We start from the raw sequence: 23,258 nt of genomic DNA, 5'->3' as shown, positions 1-23,258 counted from the left end.
CACTACATTAATAACGTAGGGTCAACAGAAATATAAAAGTAATGCGAGAAACGCACTTACAATCAAGGACTAGCCTAGAAAATTAAATGAGTCACACAAAAATTCGCTCGGAGAACATTTCTTAACTGACTTTACCATTCATAATAACAAAATCCAGTTTTATTACATATCCTATTCAGCTCTCGTCATAGCCTTTACAGGACTGTAAATATTGATATCAAATAAACCCTTATTAAATCTTACAAAGAAAAATTACTTGAATAATTCTCTAAAGTTACTTACTTGAAAAGAAAAGCTGAATTTTGCAAGATAAGAATATCAGTATATACTGCAAAGGTTATCTTTGTCATAAAATAGCTACCTAATATCTGCTTAACAATTCGTTACTACTTTACTTTTTCATCTCGTATTGCTTTCAACTTTTTAGTACTTCCTGCTTCTATTCAAGTACGAGTAATATTCTGTTCCGTTCACTAGGCACTCGTATTGTTTCTCTCTTCTTCACACAAGAACTTGAACGAGAGAGAGAGAGAGAGAGAGAGAGAGAGAGAGAGAGAGAGAGAGAGAGAGAGAGAGAGAGAGAGAGAGAGCGGAAAAGTGTACCAGAAGAGAGAAGTGAAAAAAACTTTCACATGAAAGACCACCAAAGCTAAACGCATGTCTTTCAGCATCATTGAATTCTGCATCACGAACTGGAAAAAAAGGCTTCTTTACAACGTGAGCAGAACTTCATAACTAGTTTAATATGATTCAAAATTATGTGATAGAAAGTTTCGAACTGGCTCCACCGAAGCTCAGACAAAAGTAGTATATATAATGAGCAATGAAAGTGCTAGTGGCAGTCAAGTTCCAGACTTTACCAAAGGACTCCCACAAACCAGAGAGCTGCAATGTTTGCCAAAGTGAGTTATCCTTCAACGTGCTCAACATTTCGGTTTTGCGTCGACTCAAAATGTGACACGTATACTTCCAGTGGTAAAATGGACATAACAATGGAATAAGTGTATGCAGCACTAAGTACAACATTTCCAAATTTGCAAGTGTTTGGTTCTGTAGGTGTTAAAGCAAATGACTCTCTCTCTCTCTCTCTCTCTCTCTCTCTCTCTCTCTCTCTCTCTCTCTCTCTCTCTCTCTCTCTCTCTATATATATATATATATATATATATATATATATATATATATATATGTGTGTGTGTGTGTGTGTGTGTGTGTGTGTGTGTGTGTGTTCACGTATGTTTGTTTCAGTGAAAGAGGCCAGAAAGTGTGAATGTATATATATATATATATATATATATATATATATATATATATATATATATATATATATATATATATATATATATATATATATATATATATATATTAACTTTATCACATACACAATTGTTCTGTGTATTAGTAGAATTACTAAAGGACCTCATTCAAACTGGATGGTATCTAATGAATTTTTATTCAAAAGTTACAAGCTTTCTTGGACAAACAGTCCACATTATCAAGCATTAGATACCATTCAGTTTGAATGAGGTCCTTTTAGTAATTCTATATATATATATATATATATATATATATATATATATATATATATATATATATGTGTGTGTGTGTGTGTGTGTGTGTGTGTGTGTGTGTGTGTGTGTGTGTGTGTGTGTGTACACAGCATATATTATCCATTCACAATTATTTTTTTAGGTCTTCGTAATCCTAGCTGTCTCCACCATCATCCAGGCCAACCCAGGCGGTTACGGACATGGTCACGGGGGGCATGGTCACGGGGGACATGGAAAAGGAGGAAAGCATGGATATGGGGTAATCAAATTTAGCCTCTTTTTGCTGACCTTGTCGTCAGAAAACTTCTGAGAAAATAGCAAACGCAAAGTGGAGAAATGGTAAATAATCTCTTAGACTTTTAGGTCACATCTGCTATAACGACTTTTCGAATCTTCTTCCAGGAACCTCTGCCATACTACTACGGGTACCACGTCAGCGGTGACTACAAGGGGCCCCACTTCCACCACGACGAGAAATCCGATGGAAAGGCTGTTTATGGATCATACACAGTTGCTCTCCCCGATGGTCGGAAGCAACATGTAAGTTGGGTGTTCAAACTTTAATGCACAATGTTGTGAAATGTCAGTTTAAAAACTAATTTTATATATCATTTTGACGATTGATCTTAAAAATTATTTGTATGTTTTATCCTCAGGTAAAATACTCTGCTGATCACTACAAAGGCTTCGTCGCCCACGTCAGCTACAAGGGGAAGGCTCAACATCCATCCTACTACGGACCTGCCGTCGTTTTCGATCATCACAAGGGAGGCTACCACTAACGTTTATGCATATTCCTGTTACGAAAACATTTCTGTTTTCATAGTCCTTTACCTGTATTCCAAAATATGTATATAAAACATACAAGTAAAATACATTTATTTACTCACAACCCTTCGTGTAGGTGTGAAATGACTATTTCATTCCGAGTTTACGAAGACATATCAAAGGTGAGAATATTCCTATAGAGCGATATGCAAATGCAGAACAACGTAAAATATGCCGTAGCATAGGAGTTGATATTATTACCATGGAATGGGAAATGTGTGAAAGGCTAGCAAAAGCAGGAAAGGAAACAAAACAAAAATATGCCCTTTCATCAGTATGGGAGGGCCAATATGGTTGAAGAAATGGTTAGATAACTCTCTCCGTTTTATATTGGTGTAAAAGAGCGGTTGATTGGCACGTGCCTGTAAGATGAAGTGAAGCATAAAACATTATTTTTAGCGCAACATGGAACGACCAATATTTGCTAAAATAACTGTACAGAAAAATTTCATTTCCTCCTCTACGCAATCATGTCGAGAAGAGTGCTCCGTTGGGGAGGAGTCCTTTATTTTCTCAAGAGGTCATCATGTAGCACCTGCTAACCCACCACTTCCACACAATCACTCAGTGGGGACCAACAAGTATCCGGATTGGTGGATTCGGTAACAAAACCTTTCCTTCAGACGCAAAGTATCATAGTTCTTCCCTGCATTTCATTTTGCCTTCCATTTTAAAAGCCCTCTACCTTTTGTCTGTCGTTTCATTTGGAGTTGAAAAATTGCTCCTTATTTCATGTTTCCTTCATTCCTAGTTCGGGTGAGACAATTAATTATTTAGCCAGATCTATCAAACTTGAATTAAAACAACCCACTTTTCTCGAAAGAAATGACTTAAAGTAACTCTACATTCTCCGATGCAACTCAGTGAAGCAGCTGGAAGAAGAAACTAATTCCTCCTCTAAATTGCTTGAAATTAACAGCAAATTTTTGTATTAGACACTATAAGGACAAGACTCGCCATGCTTACCAGATGGCTAACGTAAGGCCGCACATTCTTTATAACGTAAATGAATTAGGAGCACAACGTTTCTTTACCAAGAAATGAAGACAATGCTCGACTAATTGACGCAGTTTCCCTCTTCCCCAGAATACCTGACAGGTAACCCAGTGATTAATCAGAATTTTCTATTCACATACACCAAAGAGACTTAATGTAAATGCTATCTACCAAAGAGACTTAATGTAAATGCTATCTAAATTTATCAGTTTTCGGAGGATAGCCCAGTCTGGTATCATACATAAATATTTAATTCATAAAAAACTTTCTGCAAAACATAAACTTATTCGTAACATTTATTAGTTCCTCTAATGTTCAACAATCTTAACAATCTTAACAAGGAAATGTCTGCTGGAGTTTCTGTAGTTCAAAGTAATAACCTGTCCTTTTCTTCAGCAAGGGGATATCGTATCCCTGAGTCTGTGTTCCATCTGACATGGAATATATTCATTCCTTTAGTAGGGAAAGTAATGCATTCTATTTCCATTAAATTGTATTTACTTAATTGAATAAGCAGCCTACAAATGACTGTGACCCGACGAATATGTCAGCTTAGTAAATGAAATGCACCAGGCAGGCAGAGCACGAGGTGGCGGAATGGTGTAACACTTCAAGTCAGTGCAAAACAATTCAAGTATTTTTCTTAAGTATGTTAATTGTTCACCACAAAACAAATATTAAAGAAAGTAATAAGAATCTAAAACTGATAATAAGACCATAATGGAACCCGTGAATACAGCTCGATGGAGCGCTTTCAACAATCGCCGAGCAGTAAGCAGCCTGCCTATGTCCTTACCGAGCTTTCAAAAGCAACTCCATTAGAGATCCTTACAAAATGCTAAATTAATCTTGCATCACATACTGACATGTGAGAAAAATATTAATCCTGTTCCTTCGAGTGAAGATCAAAAGTTTCTGAATGCGCAAGCGCGCGGGAAGAGAGAGAGAGAGAGAGAGAGAGAGAGAGAGAGAGAGAGAGAGAGAGAGAGAGAGAGGGGATTATTAATGCCTAACTGTTTTCCTTAACATTAAAAGCACTCCTAATTTATCACGTGTTTGAAATATTTAAGGAATTAATTAAGAAGAACTGATTACGTAAATACTGCGTTAGTAACCAACATTAATAAATAAATACTGTTTTGTGCAAATCTTCATCAGATAACTTTCTTTCTAAAAAATTTCTCTCTTTTTATGAACGCGTGCATACTCACACACATCCCAACGCACACAAACGCGCTCGCGCGCGCACACGCACACACATAAAGGATGCAAACGCATACACTGTGAATATGCAGAAGATAAACAAAAATAAGATCAGGTGCTTTTATTTGTTATCAACCAAAGCAATTTTACTGGATTTACAAGTATTAAAGAAATGTAAATAACGCCTCATCGAAAAACTAGGGAAAAATTAAAAAATGCAACAATTTATTGTGGATTGTAATAACAAACTACAGTTACCCTTCAACTAATTCCGAAAGGAGAAAAAGTTTCCCGGATCTGAGTTAAAAAAAAAAAATACCCGAATAAAAATGCTCTTTTCTCTCCCAATTTTTCTTTATTTTTGTAAATCCGACAATTTTTCTTATCCCTCCCTTTCTCTACCTTTTTCCTCTACCATGTTATTTCCTGCAACTGCAATGCTATTGTTTTTTCCATTCACGGAAAAAATACAGAATCTTACGTAAGGTTAAAAAGTAAAAGAAAAAAAATGGAATGAAAAAATGTATAAAAAATCCCGCCCTGGGCTTTGAAACCACCTGAATATTCTGGACATTAAAAAATACGAGAAAAAAAAAGCGATGAATGTCCCAATCTCGGGATGACAGGTTAAATCTACTGCATTTACGACTGATATTTTGAATTTAAACTTCAACATGGGGTTCAATCATTTTCATACAGAACTAGAATTTGAGATGGTAACGTAGCATCATCGTTAAATATCTTCCGTTAACAAAGATAATTGTTCTATGCATAAGTTCCTAAATGTAAGTGAATAAACACCTCGACACTTTGAAGTCCTTCATTAAATTTTGATGAATAAATAAATCCTTTCCGTTACCATATGAATTACTCAACCTAAACTAAATGTTACTGAATCAACACCACATAATCGTAATATAAAGGCTCAGACTGTTTCGTTTCTCTTTTCATTTATCTAATTCTACACATTTTAGCATACTTGCAGATCCTAAGAACAGGCCGAACATGAGGAGCCACAAGAATCTTAAAAAGCCTCAATTATACAGTGCCTATATAACACTGATATTAATGAGACAATAAAATACGAAAAGTTAACACTCTCATTTAAACAAAAATAATTCTTTTTACTTGTAATTTGGTTTTGGTGGTATCACTTGCACACTCGTATGTTGCAAAGTCTAATGTACACAGTATGTATATATATATATATATATATATATATATATATATATATATATATATATATATATATATATATATATATATTAGATAGATAGATATATTTATTCTTAGATCAGTGATTTATTCAAAACTAAAACTAACTCGCCTCAAAGATTTCACTATCAATTCTGTTATGTCAATTTCGAGGAAATACATACAGAGTTATAAGGAAGAAACTACTAATTCATCATCTGGCTTCCATCAAAAGTAGCGTTAAAAAAATATCAATGTACAAGCAAGTGAAGAAAATATATATCTAGTCTCTCTCTCTCTCTCTTTCTCACACACACACCCACACACACACACACACACAGACACTACACTATCCAGCGCTTTGCAATTAATCCCAAATGATGTATGAAACCCATTTATCATAAAAACCCGCGCAGGCCCACAATATTGCAAAATAAGAGATTTTCGCGTGACGCTCACCTTAAACCCAAAGATTAAGCAACAAAAAGGGACGCCGGACATTCAAATCAATCAAACAAAATGGAAAATGTTTCTTGGTTTTCTATTTTCAAAACCGTCATCAAAACTGCCCCAGAGCAAATGCCCGCAAATTACACGTGCCGTGTGGTACAATCCCTATTTTTAAATCTTGAATAAATGAAAATGGATTTTCCAGCTCTTCATGTCAGTTTATTTCCGACCGTGATATGTTGCATCAATTAAACAGGATGTGTGCCGCTTTATAACTTATTACTTTCGATCAGGTGCGATAAAAAACGCGATATACGTTAGAAATGAACACACAATCAAGCGTGCATGAATCTCTGACAACCTAAGACCACGTATTAAACGTGAGCATTAGTAGCGCCACGTGCAAAGTTACTCTTTCTATTTTCCTCTCTCCCTCTGAGTTCTGGAGAGCATATATATAGTGTAAACACATACGGTAACATCAATTCAACTTCGGCTACAACGAAGAGGACACGAGTGCCAACTGAAACCACGATGTTTTACAGTGTCAGTTCCTGAAAGTCTAATGCCAACCATGTGCAGTGTTGTGATTTTACTTGCATAACGGTTACAGTGATTGACTTATATAAAAGTATTCGCACACAAAATATAACCAACACAACATTGTACAGTTTCACATCTAAATGAGTATTAATTTTGCTCTTGCATTATTAGTCAGACACCACAGTGAAAATTAGAGCTACTTCCAGAAAAATAAATGACAACTAAAATTATCTTTCCCTCTAGGTACTAGCAATCCTGGCTATGGCATGCATGGCTGCTGCCAATCCAGATGGACACGGAAAAGGAGGAAAGCACGGGTATGGGGTAAGCTAAAGAGATCTTGTTTATAATTACGTGTTTTCTTAAAGGGCACAATAACACAAACGTACAAGTTACGTGTATGACATATTCATACATGATACATAAAACTGCCTTGTTCATATTACCACACGCGCGCGGAACAGTACATACATACATACATACATACATATATACATACATAATACACATTATATATACAGTATATATATATATATATGTGTGTGTGTGTGTGTGTGTGTGTGTGTGTGTGTGTGTGTGTGTGTGTGTATATATATGAATGCATATACAGTATGTACACTGCTTGTATATGAGACATAGGGACACTTCTAAAGAGCCTTCTGTGGGTGTATGAAACAACTAATTATAAGTTTTATGTATGGTAAATCATTTTTCATACATTTGTGAAAGTAACAACTGTTTCATTTAAGGATATATATATATATATATATATATATATATATATATATATATATATATATATATATATATATATATATATATATATACATACACACACAGACATACAAGCATTCATACACATTTCTTCGCTACACATCGTTTTCCAGTCACAGAGACGTCCTCGGAAAGTTCTACCCTCCAATTTTATGCAACTCTTTCAGAATGAATGGAATGGAATATAAATTTTAGGCCTAAAGCCAAGCGCTGGGACCTATGAGGTCATTCAGAGCCTCTCCATATTTTTGATCCAATCCCTTCCCCTTCACATTTGACTAATTACCTGGTACACAATGCACAATTAAGTTCAACATAAGCACGATGAGTTTTTAATATCATTGTTTTCGGGGCTTCTAGGAACCTCTGCCATACTACTACGGGTACCACGTCAGCGGTGACTACAAGGGACCCCACTTCCACCACGACGAGAAGTCCGACGGAAAGGCTGTTTACGGATCCTACACCGTCGCCCTACCCGACGGGCGAAAACAGCACGTGAGTATCACTCCCCTATTTTATTGTTAAAACATTCGCTTTGATACCCAAATCAATTATAGATTATAACAAAGACTGTTTTATGATTAATGATCCCATCCTCTGCCAGGTAAAATATTCAGCCGATCACTACAAAGGCTTCGTCGCCCACGTCAGCTACAAGGGGAAGGCTCAACATCCATCCTACTACGGACCTGCCGTCGTTTTCGATCATCACAAGGGAGGCTACCACTGAAATATCAAAATATTTCCCTAAATTCTGGGTTCCAACTTGGAATCTCTATTCTGTATTTAAGACTATATTCTCTGTAAATAAAATCCAGTTAAGAAACTGCCACTCATTCACGAAACTATCCGGGTGAAACGAAATTTATATGAAACTAATGTAAATTTTATTGCCGTTCTATAATTGCGCTGAATGGCAATGTCATTTGTTGCTTCTTTCAACAGTGCCATGAAGGTTAGGCGTAAAAATGACAACAATGTATCAAATCTGCAAATAGAATTTCTTAAATTTACCTGATACATCAAAATGAAAAACCGAAATCCAATGGAAAACCTTACAAGTTGACAATTCTCACGCTTCCAAAACTTGGGTGCCAGTTCCATTCGGTTGATACCGTTTGTACATAATGCAAAAGTATGTGCCGTGAATAGTTAAGGTATATACGGTACGTACTCATAAATAAAAGGAGAAAATACTCTTCACTGTGCTCTACAAAATCCTTTTAATGTCTCATGGAAATGCTATTGATTGAATAAAAGAATAAATTTGAATTTAGAACGAATTCGCTAGCAAAAATCATGATCTAAGTTTTCTACAAATTTTAACCTTTTGGTCAGCTAATTTGAATACTGGTTGATTAAGTATTCAGTCAACTACGGGCTGTCTATATAGTGCAGAATATGAACTACCTAAAGAACCTGAAAGTGTCAATCCACAGACCATCCTTTCATACTCGACTGCATTTCGGTTCTTAGGAGTTTTCTGGCATAGACGTCATTATGGCAAATTTTTCAAACTTTAGCACTGCCATACGGTTCACTTTCATTTCATTTTACGAAATATATGAAAGCGTTCCCAGAATCTTAAGAATTTATGCGACCTGAATAGTTCTACGGAGCTCCCCCTCTTAAATAACATGATATACATGGAAGCAGAGAGAGATATAAAAACAAACTATATTTTAATACCACAGCAGCCTTTATAAAAAGAAAGTAAGTCCATAAAAACTGCGTAAATGATATTTTGACATTTAAAAACAAGTAAACACCTCTTACAAACTACCAAATATACTAACTTCATTAATTAAAAAAAAACTGTCCACAATGAATGAGAATAAATGCAAATGGGCATTAAACCTGCATAAATCTGATGGAGTTCGAGCATAAAACAAATTAGGATCAATGCCTAATGGCTTTACGCTCATCAATGCTTCAATAATAAGTAAGCTCCAACCATTAAAGTATTACGGAAATCGCATAACATGCAAATGACAATAGCCTGGAAGGAATAACAAAGCATGTATTATCAGCGTGTTCCTTTAAGCGTGATAAGCAAAAATCTTGCATACAATTTTTTAAACAAATAAATAAATATTTCAAGAGGCCTGCACATTTCCAAAATAATTTTTATGGATATGGAACAAACATTCAAAATGTATATATCAACATTCTCTTCCAAATTATCGAATATAAAGTCAGAGGTCATAATTTTGTTTATTATCAAATATATACAATCTCCCGGTATACGTCCATCTTAACGCTGTCTAGTTCGGAGCTCACCTAATGACCTTTCACTCTTCAACTGAAATTTGCTAAATGAATCTTCACTTTCATACCTCAAATTAAAATTTCCCTTTGCATTACTTCAAATTCACCAAATCTGACAACTTTATTCTTCTTGGCCTCACATAGTAGCCCTCAGCGTTTAGCTTTCTTCCTTCTTCCAAATTTAATTATTATATCTTTTTAATATATAAATATCTTCCTTCGACATAATAGCATCCAACGCATTCCTGCCCCTTAATTTCGGAAGTGTTTCCTCATTCAAATTCACCTAGCATATGTTCGTCTTAATCCAATTATACTTCATCGCACTTTAAATTCAAACAGTGTCACCTCGTTTCCATTGAAATTCCATTCCCCTTAGGGTAAGGTCAACTATTCATCTCACACCTCACAAGCCTTAGTTACAAGGAACAAAAAATTAAATCAGACAGGTCGTGGAATTATTCAGAACCCTAGACAGTTCTTTTAATTCTTCTGAAAAAACGCATGATGTAAAAATTCACATCTATGGACCGACGACTAGCTAGTTTTCGAACTTAAACTTTAATTCATATTATCATTGTTGTTATTTTTACTAGTGTACGTTGAATTTAGGATTATACCATCATCATTCCACAGGAAAATCACTCAATGGGTGCGCTGAATAAGATTTGAAAATTACATACCGGGCGTGAATCACAAAATGACGAGTGTCAAATGATATCATAAAGGAAATTACAAGTGTAGAAAAGAAAATAATGACAAGGAGATGGAGACGGTTTGGACATGTACATCAGTAGTCTGGTGTAGGTGCTAGTGTCAGCTTGGTGCCTAAGTGCACTAGGAAAGTTGAAAAACCAGACCTATGACGCCAGATGCCGGAGGCGAAAGCACAGGGAAGACTTGTGTGGCGGAATTTCAAACGGTTCTTTGCGTCCCCGGCGATGGAGGCGATGATGGTAATGCAAGTACTGATGTTCTAACTCTTCATGGTTCTCAGTGTACACCTATGTTATGATTTAACGATATACATCATTATCTTGAAAGTTACGAATTTCAACTCAGTGCCCTAGTGAAAACTCTCAATGATAATAAAAAAAATAATTAACGCATGGACTATAGAATATGGAATATACATTTTTTTACAATAACAAGATTAATAATACTGAGAAATATTAGCTATTTGCCATCATTTCAAACAAATACTTATATAACTTTGAACGCCATTAATTAAAAACAATGAAGTTTATAATTAGGTCGGAAATATTAAATCTGAATGAAAAACCCAGCGTTATCCAAGCGGAAGTAATTCGAGCTTCCTTTATAAAAAAAAACATTTTCTTTAAATTTCCTATCATAAACAGCTGGATATTTTTCTCAATTTAATTCGGTTAAAATGGAACACTAACAGTGAACACCTGTTACTAGCATTACGTATTACTCGGAAAATAAAACTTCTGGATGGTTGCTGATAATATTATTCAATTACTATGAGGCTCTCCTAAGGTTCAAACATCATATATATATGCATATAAATATATATATATATATATATATATATGTATATATATATATAATATATATATATACTTTTACTAGGACACTGTGGCTATTATAATTACAATATACTGGTCACTTTACTATACACTATATATATATTACATCTATATATATATATATATATATATATATATATATATATATATATATATATATATATATATATATATATATATATATATATATTTGTGTGCGTGTGTGTGTACTTCAAACAACGCAAATTCACTGTATATAAAGTTATTATTCTAACAGAGGACTTCAAAGATACAGAAGGTTCAAGGAGGAGATTCTTTATTGCGAGCTTTCAGGGGCTCGTCTGCCTCCATCTTCAAGGAACCAAATAATGAAGACGGGAGCAAACGATCCTCTGAAAGACTGGAAATAAAGGATCTCTTCCTTTGAACCTTCCGTATCACTGAGGTCCTCTGTGAACAATATATATATATATATATATATATATATATATATATATATATATATATATATATATATATATATATTACACATATATATATACACACACATATATAAATAAATATATATACACATATATACAGATATATATGTATATATATACATATTAATGAATATTCAGCCTTATTATGGAACAAGCCTTTTAACTGTAATAAAATCAACCGTAAATAATTTATTCCTAAACCATCGTTACCGATAGGGAGAGATAAACAAAAAAAATTGATTATAATAAAACGTATGAAATAATATGACTTTCGCTAAAAACCATTTGAAACCTCTCTCTCTCTCTCTCTCTCTCTCTCTGTCGTAAAACATATCGCAATTAACCAAGCTCTCAACGCACAACTGCGTTCATTGTTTCTGTTATTACCGAACTAACCCGATGCCCCAATTTTACCACTGGAGAAACGTGAAGAATTTCTCTTCGATTGCTGCCGTGTAGCTGAATGCTACGTGACGGTAAAAAGGGACTGGAGGCGGGGACCCAGCGACAGCCAGGAGACAAAATCCCGCGATATAAATAATCCGTGAAATGGAATCAACGTATCAGTTCAGCTTCAGCTTCTGTGAAGACTTCTCTTATATCGCCTTCCATCACGATGTTTTACAGTGTTAGTTCCCAAGCTGTTACATGTTCACGTTGTGGATATTTTGTGATAATGAGCTGTGATGACAGGATCTGACTAAATAATAGTGTTTTACACACACACACATATATATATATATATATATTTATATATATATATATATATATATATATATATATATATATATATATATATATATATATATATATATATATATATATATATATATATATATATATATATATATATATTTATATATATGTATATATATACAGATGTGTATATATAATGTGTATGTATTTCAAACAAGAAAAATATAATATATATACTGTATATGATATGACATACATACATATATTTAACTATATATATATATCTATATAAATATACATATACATACATATGTTTATACATACATACATACATACATACATACACATGCACACTTTCTGGTCCACGCAAACAAATTCACAAATTAACAGAAAATATTTTCCCAGGTGGTAGTAGTTCTGGCAGTGGCCGGCGTTGCTTTGTCGGACCCTGAAGCTGATGGAGGCTATGGACATGGAGGAGGAAAACACGGTTACGGAGTAAGACTTAAATGATGATATAAATCGTGCAATAAATATAGATTAGGTTATATGAGTTCATGCAACAAAAATAATCCTGCGTAAAAATTCCTAAACCTAACAAACATCTACAGGAACCTCTGCCATACTACTACGGTTACCACGTCAGCGGCGACTACAAGGGGCCCCACTTCCATCATGATGAGAAGTCGGACGGAAAGGCCGTTTATGGATCTTACACCGTCGCTCTTCCCGACGGACGCAAACAACATGTGAGTTCTGCTCGATTTTGACCGTCTAAAATAACTACATATATACTACAGTGGATGCCATTTATAGTAAATTAACACTGTAATGACGTCCGTGTTTTATCTGCCAACAGGTAAAATATTCAGCCGATCACTACAAAGGCTTCGTCGCCCACGTCAGCTACAAAGGAAAGGCTCAACATCCATCCTACTACGGACCTGCCGTCGTTTTCGATCACAAGGGAGGCTACCACTGATACAACATACTTCTCCCACTGAATTATTTCCTTACGAACCGCCACTAGTGCTTTGTAATTAACTGTCCTTCGTTTCTGCCTGGCAATAACAAAGTTTACCGTCAGTAACCTTACCTTGAAGTGTTTCTCCAGTGCCTCTGCTGGTTCTCTCATTCTTCTGTACAGTATCTATCCTGTGCTTAAGTCTTTGCCCCGCCAACTGAAACCTGTGCTACGATTTCCTGTTACAACTTGTGTCAATGCTTTTCTCATTTGCTGACATTTTCAATAACAGTTTCTACTCATGTTCCATAATCTTTTATAATTCATTAAATCCTCTTCTCATTTGCTGACATTTTCAATAACAGTTTCTACTTATGATCCATAATCTTTTATAATTCATTAAAATAGTGTTTTTATAAATTAGGCAAATACTGTTCACTCCAGCTTAACTGGTGTTATTCTTTTCCTGGATATCTTGGGCCCGAATTCTTTGATCACCTCTTGCGTTCACATTTTTATTTCCAATATACCTTGTGCTACTATACAACTAAGATTGCAGTTTTATGAACTTGCGTCCAACCTAACCAAAGTAAGATACAAACTAACCACAGTCTACCGACCGCCTTTAATATTTAATTAATAAAGAAATATATGTAATTTGTGTATCACTTCAACCTCAATTACCTTGGAGTGGGCAGAAATTATCTGATGCAATCCTTTTTGACGATAATTTAAATTTCTGTCCGATAAATCTATCCATGCTGTATATGAAAACATTTCATACATGTGTCCAATTTTAGATTTTACCGATATCAATTATAAAAGACCTCACATTACTCATCAGTATGAAGAAATCTGACCTCACTATCGCTGATATTTGATTTACCAGAAAGCTTTCAGTAATCAAGGGTATTTCAGTAATAAAATCATCTTTTCGTTTACAGTTCAATAATTATGATGAATGAATATTACCAACCTATCACAAATCGTAAGAACAATCAGCCATGTATTAAAAAAACTGATTTAATATCTAGACTTGTTACTGAACTAAATTCATCAGCCTCACATTTAACTAATTCAACAATAAAATATCTCTGCTGATTTTGCATAAAAAAATAGAAAAAAGAAAGAAAAGACACGGACAAAATATAATCCATCTAAAATATAAGAGAGAATAGGTAAAAAAACAATGGAAAAATAAAAGCCCAGAAAATAACAAGGAATATACGAGCAATTAAAGGATTAAAAACACAAAGGACAAATCCATAAAATCGCAACCTGACAAAATAACGGAAGACGAAAGCACGCAGGCAAAAAATGAGGGAATGTTTTCCTTTCCCCGGAAAGGACGATCTGCTGATCCCTTTCTCGTTCGAGTTTCGCAATCCGAGGTGAATCCGAAGGAAAAGAAATCCGAATGTTTCATCTATCACGGGGCGGTAATTGCATACAAGGAAAACGTAATTAATTAGCAGCTGCCTTAAAAAAGGAGACTTCTGGAATTACCCTAATTAGAGTTAAAGGAACATGTGATACAGACAGACAGACCGGATGAGTTTTTATTTCCAAATGCATTTCAAGTCAGAGACAGGGAAGGAAAATGCTTCCAACTATTTGTTGATCGCGAAGAGAGATGAAAAATGCCAGGAGCTCCGTCAAAGACATTCTGTTGTATTCATTACTGAGGTGACGCACCCACACACGCACAGTCACACAGTCACACACACACACACGCACACACACACATATATATATACATATATATATAAAGTAAACAATATATGATGAATTAATACTTAAAGATGATTGAAGGTATCTGCTCATACTAAGGACAAAAACCGCTCGTTAAAAAACCATCATATCACGGACGTCCCAACTGCTGGAGAGAGAGAGAGAGAGAGAGAGAGAGAGAGAGAGAGAGAGAGAGAGAGAGAGAGAAGAGAAAACGTCAAAGTACTCTGCCGCAAATAGTTGAAACTCAACTTCTGGACCTAACAGCCATCATCGCCTGCAACAAGAAAACGAAATGTTCAGGCATCATCTCTAGAAACTAAAGGCTATTCCAGCAAGCGGACGACATGAGCGGTGAAAAGAAAGGCAAAAAATGAAAATAAATGCACGACTGAATGAGCATTCTTGGGGAATACGTGTTCCATGGAAGGGGAGAGTGACAAAAATGGAGAAACGGAAAGTGGGAAACCAAAGGGGTGAATACATAGTGCAAACAATTCCGCCGACTCATTTACTGAATAAATTCATGTATTAATATACTTAGTTATTTAGCCACTGGCGAAGATTTAAAAATGCACACACACATTACATAGGCTACATACATACATAACCATATATATATATGTGTGTGTGTGTGTGTGTGTATATATATATATATATATATATATATATATATATATATATATATATATATATATATATATATATATATATATATATATATACATATATATAGTATATATAATATATATATATATATACAGTATACTAACAGAGCAGTCAACAGAATACCCTGAATTCGTAAACTAACTTTTAAACGATTTAAAAGGTATCTTGTTTTATATTTTGAAAATAGTTTAGTACCTTGCCGAATATGAATGATACATAATTATGTTATTTTAAAATTTAATAAATGGAAAACAAAATATAACCTGCAAGCATTTGAACAGTGTGTACCATAAACTTAAAAAATGCAAATAACATTCCGTATGCGTGTGCGTGAGCTTTTGCGAGAGGGTTTCAACATATGCCTAAAAATATTCATAAATGTAAACATATTCGTGTGCCAACCGAGTCTACAAAATAACGTAGCACAAATTTCAGCTGCTGCAATTCTAAACTGCAGAAAAAAAGTAAAATCTTAAACTGAATAATCTTTCAAAATTATATTATCAACTCTAACAAACAATTCTTAATTTAATTATGAAATGACGAAAATAATGGAATCCTGATTTGCCGTCAAGGAATTATATCAGAAGTGCGATTTATTTTTATTCTTATTTATTTATTTATTCATATAAAATCGGCGAGGAGAACTGTGCCAACAAAGTTCTTTGGAAATAATCTCTCTCAGGATAGAGGGTCTATTAAAGTCTGATGATTTTCAAACACTTTCATTCTCACAGCGGAAGCATGTCATAATGGACTGGACATAAAAACTTTGCCAGAGAAGAAAATGTGCACAAAATATCACTTCTAATTACAAAAGACGACTGGTGGGTAGGCGTAGTCTTATCACACAACATTAACAGGAAAGATCTCTGAAATAAATCAATGCGAAAACCTCAGAGATCCAACGGCTTAACAAACAGATACAAGTACGTGTTTTATCATATACAAACACACACATTATTATATATAATATATATACATATATACAGTTTGTATATATATATATATGTGTGTGTATATATATATATATATATATATATATAATATATATATGTATGTGTATGTACATACATACATATATATGTATATATATATATATTACATGTATACTGTACACACAAATACATGAGTGTGTGTTGGTGATATGATATACACAGTGTTATCCATGACAACTCAATCTGTACCCAACACGCTGTTACGATATTAAACAGGCAAGGATAAGTGTTCACATCATCCAGAGTATTACTGTTGTTCCTTGACAGGATCCAGAAGGTTCCCGAACTTCATACGGAGCATTCATAAAGAAGACTGCCAATATATAAAAAAAGGAAGGGAAGCAGGGAAAGTATCATACAGGTATAACATAAACAAATAAAAAAATATATAATAAATCAACTAAATCTATATGTATTTCTAAAGCTACTGAGAAAAGTGAAAAAAATGTGTCAGACAACGACGCACGTCACTGGCAATAAGCATTACAGCTTGCCTTAAACTTATGAACATCAACACCGCCAGGATATTCATTTGTTTCACAGATTTCCAGTTTAGGGAATAGAAACATCTATGGTACTGGGTTGTGTGACATCGCGGCACCTCAACACAGGTTGAATACTAACGCTCTTTGAAACGAGTAGCACATTCAGGCTCTCTGCTGCAATGCTACTTATCTATTACAATCGAGTTTATTATGATCAGCAGCGGAAACCTTCCTCCTCCCCTCCCCCCAAAAATGAGTTATTCAACAACTTATGTTTACGAAAACAACAAGAGAATCCAACTTAATGCGATTTCAGTTCACATGTTCCTAAACAGAAGGATCATTATTTCTTCTGGTGAAAACAGCGCCATTCACCGAAAAAACTAAGTGAATAATGAAAAGAAAATGATAATTATCCTAATACAAAAATCAAAAGGTTCTTGCTGCCCTTAATTGCGCAAATCCTACAAAATATATTACTGAATAAGTGAAGAATTACATACTTTAATCAGAATACTACCGTAAATGGATTCTATTCCAGGTATGCGAAATTCGGTCATGGAAAAGTAACCTCGTTAGCTCGTTAGTGTAGAATCTGATAACCAAAGAATCAAGTAATGTTGGAAAAAATACTTAAGAATTTCCAAAAGTAAACAATAAAGATAATAAATTAATCATTAACACACACACACACATAAAAACAATGATACAATTGAGGAATGATACCCCTATTTGGATTAAAATCATAACATTCTGATCACACAGAATTCTCTCCCCTTTTTTTTTTTTTTTTTAAGAACTCAAAGGTTTTCGCAATCTGTGATGCTTCTTAAGTAAAGCGAAGATTGACCTAAAAGAGAAACAAGTAGTCTACATCGGCATTAATTCATCATAATAATACCAAAGGTCACTCTCCTCAAACGAGAACTAATTACTCAACCAGTCCAGCCATAATACCAAGGAAAATTGTGTAAACAGCACAAATGAAGAGCAAGGAGGGTTCTTTGGTGCAGGAAACCCACTTTCAGGAAGGGAAGGACAAAAAATAATCTCTCTGAAAACGAATATTTCGATATATCAAATACTGGTATTTGGTAACATCATAAAGGATATATCATAACGGATATGGGTCAATGCGAGCAACAAAATTACCGATCATTGAATTAAAAATCCAATACGTTTCGCATGGTTGGAATGCGCTGGAATGAGGGAAACATTTTAAAGCTCATACATACATACATACATACATACATACATACATACATACATACATACATACATACATATATATATATAAACCAGATACGTATGTAATTGTAATAGTCACAATACCTTCTTAACTTCTCTAATTCTTCACAATTTTTATCTTCGCTTGTCACTACAAAGCCTTAGATCCAAATTCAAGGAATGCTTCTTGCATTTGGATCTAAAGCTTTGTAGTGACAAGCGTATCCTAAAAGTGTGAAGAATTCGAGAAGTTGAGAGGGCATTGTCACTATTACAAATACACACATACATACACACACAGATACACACACACATAGATATATATATATATATATATATATATATATAGTATATATATATATATATATATATATATATATATACAGTATATATATATATATATATATATATATATATATATATATATATATATATATATATATATATAACACAAATGTCTGATTGTATCGACGTCGTTTTTCCTTTTGCTTCGAAAATAACTTACATTTTAAAGAAATTATATGCGATAAATCCTGTTACTATGACCAGGACTCGGACCTACGTCTCTTTGGGGTTATAAGTTACAGCTATAGGCTCGAATCCTGGTCATGATGTGAGGATTTCAACCTCTGTCTTTTTTCGTTTGGAAGTAGGGCGATATCTTTTAACACAAAAAGAGGCATAGGTTCGGATCCTGGTCAGGACAGGGGCATTTACTATGTATAATTGCCTAGGAAAAACGAGTTCCATATTAGTGGGTTTTTTGTGGGCTAATACATGAATATATAAATGTGGCATGTGCAAAACTGACGTGGCATGCAAAAACAGAAGTATATTCATAGTACACTATAATGTGTGTGTGTGTGTGTGTCTCTCGCTCTCTCTCTCTCTTTGTGTGTATGTGTGTGTGTGTGTGTGTGTACATGATAATGCAACTGGCAGCAAAATGAAAAAAATATACTTCAGCCATAATTTCTATTCCGCTCGGAAGTTAGTGCCACGTATGAGCATAACTGCTACTAGTGTTAAGCATACTTTCACAGATTTCACTACTGTAACATCTTGAATGTAAGTTCAAACCTGCTTTAGGGGTGAAATACAGACTCTTGTACAATGTCATCTATAGCTGAGGGCAAGGGCAAGAGAGCCTTTTATAAAAGTAACAGATTACAGGTACACAAATGGTTTTGACTTCTGAGTAGGTAAAATTTTTCTGCGTGAAGTGGTTAGCAACGTTGACTGCCTGTAACTCCAAGAAACTGTATAAGAGTTCAAACATGCTAGAAGGTTTAAAATTTATTCTCTCCCTTAACTGCAAATTACATTATCTATGATATACATCACAATAAAGAGTCATTTACTTTAGTATCTATACTGGCATGCAAAAGAGCTTTCTGTGAAAATATTCTTATGATTTACAGCAGGTTAGTAATACAAGGTACTGACTTCCAAGTGGGAGGGAAATTTTTTTCCTGTGATTTGGTAACTCTAGAGCATCTTAAAAGGAAGGTCAAACCTGCTCGATGGCAGAAATGTATTCTCTCATTTAACTGTTAATTACATTACCACTGATGTGCGTCACGTGAAAAAGTGGATATTATACACAAATACACACATAAATATGCTTACACACATAACAGAAATATCGCCGATTATGTTCCTAACTGAATAAAAACAGAATGACGTCTACACATAAAAACGTGAGCCCGTGCCCTGGCGCAACAACCTTGTTTACATATACACACAGACACATTCCGACTGCTACCCTCCATCCATTAATTCCCCGTGAGAGCAATATGCCTGAAGTCCATTAATCACGGGCTTCGATTGAATTCAGTCAAAGCCAGAGCACTGAACTGTTCAGTTAATCTAAAACTATGACCATATTTTTCTTCTCGTATGTCTAATAAAAGGCTACAAATCAAGGTAATCCTTTGACGAAGAGAAACCCGAGGTCGGATTATGATGTCAGGAGTCCGAAGCCATGGATTACCAGCCACTGCTCACGATATCTGCCCTTTGTTTACAAACAAGCTAGTATACAGTGCAGAGCTCTTCCGTGTCGCTATTACTGTCACTACTTGAGTATTTGATTTTATTGTTAGCATTATATATACCTATCTGTACATATATTTAAAATCCTTCCTTATTGCGCTTTATACGGGTGCTTTCCTTTAAAGGTAACAAGAAAGAAGTAACTTTTCACAGCTTTCCAAAACACATGGAAACAAAATACGTGGATACATTTGAGTAAAAGGAAAGATCTCTTCAACCCTAATAATGAAATCATATGTGGTTTGTATTTTGAAGAGGCTGCGTTTGAAAGAAACCTATAGTATGAATTGTTCGGTGAACCTGTGGTAAATCAGCGTTGTTATTACCTCTCTCACAAGGTAAGGCTACAAACTGGAATACGACATCGGTAAATGATTTGTATTAGAATTCACATATTCAGGCGCTCAAGCAAACACTCATGCTGATTACTCATATGGGAAAATATACAGTAATATACTGCTTAAAAAATTCTTTTATTTCTAGTAGGGGTTGCACGTTGTAAAGTACAATGTTGTTTATGATGTATTAGTATAAACAATTGAAAAACGCCGTTACGAATTTCTCAAGCTAGCATAACTTTTGTATCTTTTCCACAGATCAAAACCTATCGATAAATATAGCAAAGAAAGTAATGGAACGTGGACAGAAAAGCTTTTTGCAGAAGTGCTTGGAAGATTATGAGCAAGACAGACCATCCTCCAGCGAAGACTTCTAGCGACAATTAAAAAAGCCTTGTGAAGGAGCTGAACGATATCAAATTAAAATGGAAATTAGGAAATTACAAAGGGAGTAGAAGGTAAGGGAAGACAAGAAAGGGCAACATTTAGAAGAGAAAAGGCTAACTTGAAATAAAGAGGGGAACACGGGCATGAGGAGAAGTCCAAGTGGGAGCAAGAATGGGAGATGCAAGCCGAAGAAAAATAAAAATGAGTGAAAAAGGAGACTTCATTTGACTAAGAACTTCAAGATGCTTACTCCTCCACAACTGGTCTCACAAGGAACGCCTTTGGCAATATTTTCCATATTCACAGGTGGCGTTCTTCTCAACAGAAAAGGTTAATACTCACTGGAGAGAGCATGTTGGAAAAGCTTTAACATGAAGGGGACAAAGTAAAAAAATTTACAGGTACTTAATAGAGAAAAGTGTAATTTCTTTTTCCCCTCTTTACCTGGCCTCCAACGTTGAGCTAGCTTTTCGACTAACTTCCAGAGCAACTTGGAAATCACCAAAATATTTTGGAAACTTAACAACATTTCAAAATAAAGACTGGGATAGCACAAAGTCGATTAATTTCGCCTGCAGACTCCTGGTCTGACATTCTCAGTTCTCGGGTACCGTATGATAAAAAAAATTATACAAGAATGCGAATGGGTTGCACTTGAAACATCAGGATGAAATTCTTAAATGCATGGTGCAAATGGCAAATTCGATAAGGGTGATGGGAAGTAGAGTTCTTTACCAGTTTCAAAAGGAATCTGATGATTTCCTCACAATTTTTGTCAAAACTGCTAGAAATGGTAAAATTCAGTATATCTATATTATCAATTATGATTCCCTTTGGGTAAAATTTATACCCATCATATAGTGAACTGGATATTGAGCGATATTTGTAGCTTAATATATCTTAACAGAAAAAGTCAAGCGTGTATACATCACAAAACCTCATATATATATATATATATATATATATATATATATATATATATATATATATATATATATATATATATATATATATATATATATATATATATTATATATATATATATATATATATATATATATATATATATATATATATATATATATATATATATATATATATATATATATATATATATATATATATATATATATATATATATATATATATATATATATATATATATATATATATATATACTGTTTCAAGGTATGCTTGACCATTACTTTGCATGTGAATGACAAATGGAAGCTTGCTATCAGCATCCATCGACAGTAGCAATGAAGCACTGAGTTAGATCTCACCTTTCAGGGATGAATAGCACTTTTATGGGATTAAAATACAACATGGAAAGCAACCGCAAAGGAGGCAGCTTAATAGACGACACATTTCATTCTTTACTTGACAAGCAAACTTCCTCTCATGATAATGACGATGAGTCACTACAGCGAAAAGTGTCTTTTAGCAATGCTGTAGAAGGGAAAAAATGACTTCACTGAAAGTTTGGCAGATACTGACGATGACCATCTTGAGGAGGCAGTACAGACAGGTTGTCATCCGTCCCAGCAGGAGATGACTCATCGGCAGGTACAATCAGCAACGGCGATAATAAATCAATGACGCCCTCAAAACCATTTCATTGGCAAGTTAAAACAATGGGGGAAAATGTTTTCAAGCTGGAAAAAGAACTGTCACAACTTGGCTGCAGAATTCGCAGATGCTATCAATTTACCTCTTGATTTCGTTACGCATTTCGTTCGTTGTAAAACGTTTTTCTGAATGAGTTTATAATTGGAGACAACTTCGACGAAAATACGAAATAAAGTAAAAAGGTTGAAACATTATGAGGTTTAAGTTTATGCATACGTACAGAATGATTAGCATTACTCTATTACTATTGTTTACACTT

General features: G+C 34.4%; 3 protein-coding genes across 3 annotated transcripts; all 3 read left to right on the top strand.

Annotated features, from left to right (window-relative positions):
- Positions 1–860: 860 nt before the first annotated feature.
- LOC136849620 (adult-specific cuticular protein ACP-20-like) lies at positions 861–2,414 on the top strand. Its single transcript, XM_067122927.1, has 4 exons — positions 861–902; positions 1,690–1,806; positions 1,950–2,087; positions 2,204–2,414. The coding sequence occupies exons 1-4, from the start codon at positions 891–893 to the stop codon at positions 2,327–2,329; spliced, it is 393 nt and encodes a 130-aa protein (XP_066979028.1). The 5' UTR covers positions 861–890; the 3' UTR covers positions 2,330–2,414.
- Positions 2,415–6,724: 4,310 nt separating this feature from the next.
- Positions 6,725–8,341, top strand: LOC136849619 (pro-resilin-like). The gene is made up of 4 exons (XM_067122925.1): positions 6,725–6,764; positions 7,005–7,085; positions 7,896–8,033; positions 8,143–8,341. The coding sequence occupies exons 1-4, from the start codon at positions 6,753–6,755 to the stop codon at positions 8,266–8,268; spliced, it is 357 nt and encodes a 118-aa protein (XP_066979026.1). The 5' UTR covers positions 6,725–6,752; the 3' UTR covers positions 8,269–8,341.
- Positions 8,342–12,296: 3,955 nt separating this feature from the next.
- LOC136849618 (pro-resilin-like) lies at positions 12,297–14,098 on the top strand. Its single transcript, XM_067122924.1, has 4 exons — positions 12,297–12,448; positions 12,922–13,014; positions 13,128–13,265; positions 13,376–14,098. The coding sequence occupies exons 1-4, from the start codon at positions 12,437–12,439 to the stop codon at positions 13,496–13,498; spliced, it is 366 nt and encodes a 121-aa protein (XP_066979025.1). The 5' UTR covers positions 12,297–12,436; the 3' UTR covers positions 13,499–14,098.
- The last annotated feature ends 9,160 nt before the right edge of the window (positions 14,099–23,258 follow it).

Source organism: Macrobrachium rosenbergii, chromosome 21, assembly GCF_040412425.1.
Source record: "Macrobrachium rosenbergii isolate ZJJX-2024 chromosome 21, ASM4041242v1, whole genome shotgun sequence".
NCBI classification, from domain to species: Eukaryota; Metazoa; Arthropoda; class Malacostraca; order Decapoda; family Palaemonidae; genus Macrobrachium; species Macrobrachium rosenbergii.
Note: the sequence above shows the minus strand (reverse complement) of the source record. Positions and strands in the feature narration are given on the sequence as shown.